Source organism: Melampsora larici-populina (assembly GCF_000204055.1).
Source record: "Melampsora larici-populina 98AG31 unplaced genomic scaffold MELLAscaffold_16, whole genome shotgun sequence".
In the NCBI taxonomy this organism is placed as follows: Eukaryota; Fungi; Basidiomycota; class Pucciniomycetes; order Pucciniales; family Melampsoraceae; genus Melampsora; species Melampsora laricis-populina.
The window spans coordinates 1,135,377-1,137,803 of NW_006768780.1; the positions used below are offsets into that span (position 1 = coordinate 1,135,377).

The window sequence follows — 2,427 nt, forward strand, 5'->3', positions numbered from 1 at the left end:
ACCCTGTGCTGAGTACATGTCTGCATGCCGACCTGCCCTGACCTGCCCTATACATATCGTTAAATTCTCCCTTGCATAGGGGACTGTATGAATCCCTTACATACAATAGTCACAATTGAACGATGTCGAATTTTCAAACCATCCTTGACCAGATTCCTCAAGATACGAAAGTCAAATTAGCAGCCATTGACGCTGATGGAGTATTGCGAGGGAAGTTAGTCTCGAAGGATAAATTCATCTCTTGCATCAAGTCTAATGGCCTAGGTTGGTGTAGCGTAGTCTTCGGTTGGGTGAGATCACCGTCATCATCCTAAGCCACTTGACCTTTACTGACCTCATTCTCACATCTCATTCTCATGATAGGATATACAAGACCAGACTTATCAGCCCGAGCTATCGATCTCAAATACTCAAAACGGCTACCGTGACCTTACCGCTCGGATCGATTTAAATTCTTTTCGTCGAATCCCATGGGAATCTCAAATTCCCTTCTTCCTTGTTGACTTCATCGATCCTGAAGATTCGACCAAAGCCCTCTGTGCTTGTCCTAGAGGATTATTGAAAAGCGTCTTAGACAGATTGAAACTGATCGACTTGCATGCATTTGCTGGAATCGAGGTGAGCGTCTTTGATCTTCTCAACCACAGCTGGCCTTAGATTCTGATCATTGCACCCCTCTTTGATGGACGCAGTATGAATACTTTCAATTCAAGGGTACGAATTGAATGTCTCTCTCCAACATACCTATCACTTCTAAATCAGCCGCATCTCTTTTCACCCTCATAGAAACTCCTGAATCTATCAAGGAGAAGGCTTTTGTCAATCTAAAGACTTTAACACCTGGTATGCACGGATACTCGCTTTTACGACCGAATCTCAATCAGGAATACTTTCACGACCTCTTCGACTCTGCATCAGCATTTGGGATCCCAATCGAAGGTCATCACACTGAAACAGGTCGATTTTGATGAATCTTTTGGTGGCCATACTGGACCTTAGCTTATCATAGATCTTCCTCTCGTTGATCCCGGGTTCTGAATAGGTCCTGGGGTATATGAAACTGCTTTAGCATACACCGATGCATTGCAGATGGCAGATAATGCATCTCTGTAAGTGATCACTGAATAGGATCAATTGTCGTAACTTTACATTCATCCTTTGGACGTTCTTCAATGCCCCAACAGCTTCAAGTTGACTGCCAAAAGTATCGGAATGAAGTATGGAATCATACCATCCTTCATGGCCAAGCCGCATGCCAACCTCCCAGGATGTTCAGGACATGTTCACATCTCACTACGCTCTCTTTCAACCTCCAAGAATGCTTTCGTTAATTCTGAAGCCTCTTCGTCAGCTTGGCCGGATCACACTTCGAATCTCTCAGTGATTGCTGAGCAGTTCATTGCTGGATTGATTGCATGCTTACCCGATCTTATTCCTTGCCTTATTCCTACTGTGAATGGTTACAAACGTCTGGTTGAAGGTTTTTGGGCTGCAACACAGGTAACATGGGGACTAGATAGCCGACTCGCATCAGTCCGAGTCATTGCACCCCCTATGTGCTCAGTGGAAGCCACCAGGCTTGAGGTCAGAGTTCCGGGAGCCGACATGAATCCTCATGTAAGTCAGTCTTGATGTATCGTGATAAGTTACCTTATCGGATGGCTCAGAGCTGATGGTGTATCTAAATAACTTGATCTGGGAAATGGTATGACATAAAGTATGCACTCGCTGCCATCATTGGTGCAGGACTTTACGGGATTGAGCAAAAACTAGAGTTGAAAGAATACCCACCAATCGATTCACAAGATGCTTCGACCAATCGCCCGGTATCACTACCTAAGACCTTGGAGCAAGCTACGATACAATTCATGAGACCAGAGAGCAAGGCTCGAATAATTCTAGGAAATGGTTTTGTGGACCATTTTGGAAAGACCAGAGTTGAGTTCTTTTGACGCCTTTCCACAAATTTGTCACATCACAGTGCTGCTGATGATTGAACTTTTCTCATTTTGAAAATCAAGGAACACGAATGGAAGTTATACACGCAAACTGTGACGAATTGGGAGTTAGAAAGGTGCGTGCAAATTTGATCATTCTTCCAACCCTCTTCATCATGTCGATATGGATAATGTGGCATTTAACTCGATATTCCTGGCAGGTATCTTGAACTTGCGTAGGATGCGAACTTCTCGGAATATTTGGGTCATCCATTAGTGGCCCAGACATTGAACTCAACTTGAGGGTGATGATTCATACCCCTTCAATACCCGCGTTTCCACTTGACTCATGTGATTTTATGGGTGCTGATCAAGTAGTTTGATGTCACTAGACTGAGATATTGTATCATGCTATTTACTGTATTTGGATGTAAGAAGATAAGGGAGAGTACCAAAGTATTAATTTGGTAAAAGGCCTTCCAAAATTTTC

The 2,427-nt window shown here is 43.6% G+C and overlaps 1 protein-coding gene across 1 annotated transcript; it reads left to right on the top strand.

Moving 5' to 3' along the window:
* Positions 1 to 2,427, top strand: MELLADRAFT_71791 (uncharacterized protein; the record flags this gene model as incomplete). The annotated part of the gene is made up of 9 exons (XM_007409478.1): positions 1 to 290; positions 364 to 618; positions 693 to 714; positions 787 to 957; positions 1,043 to 1,109; positions 1,185 to 1,617; positions 1,719 to 1,937; positions 2,022 to 2,074; positions 2,159 to 2,427. 9 exons carry the CDS (start codon positions 123 to 125, stop codon positions 2,175 to 2,177), a joined length of 1,407 nt encoding a protein of 468 aa, XP_007409540.1.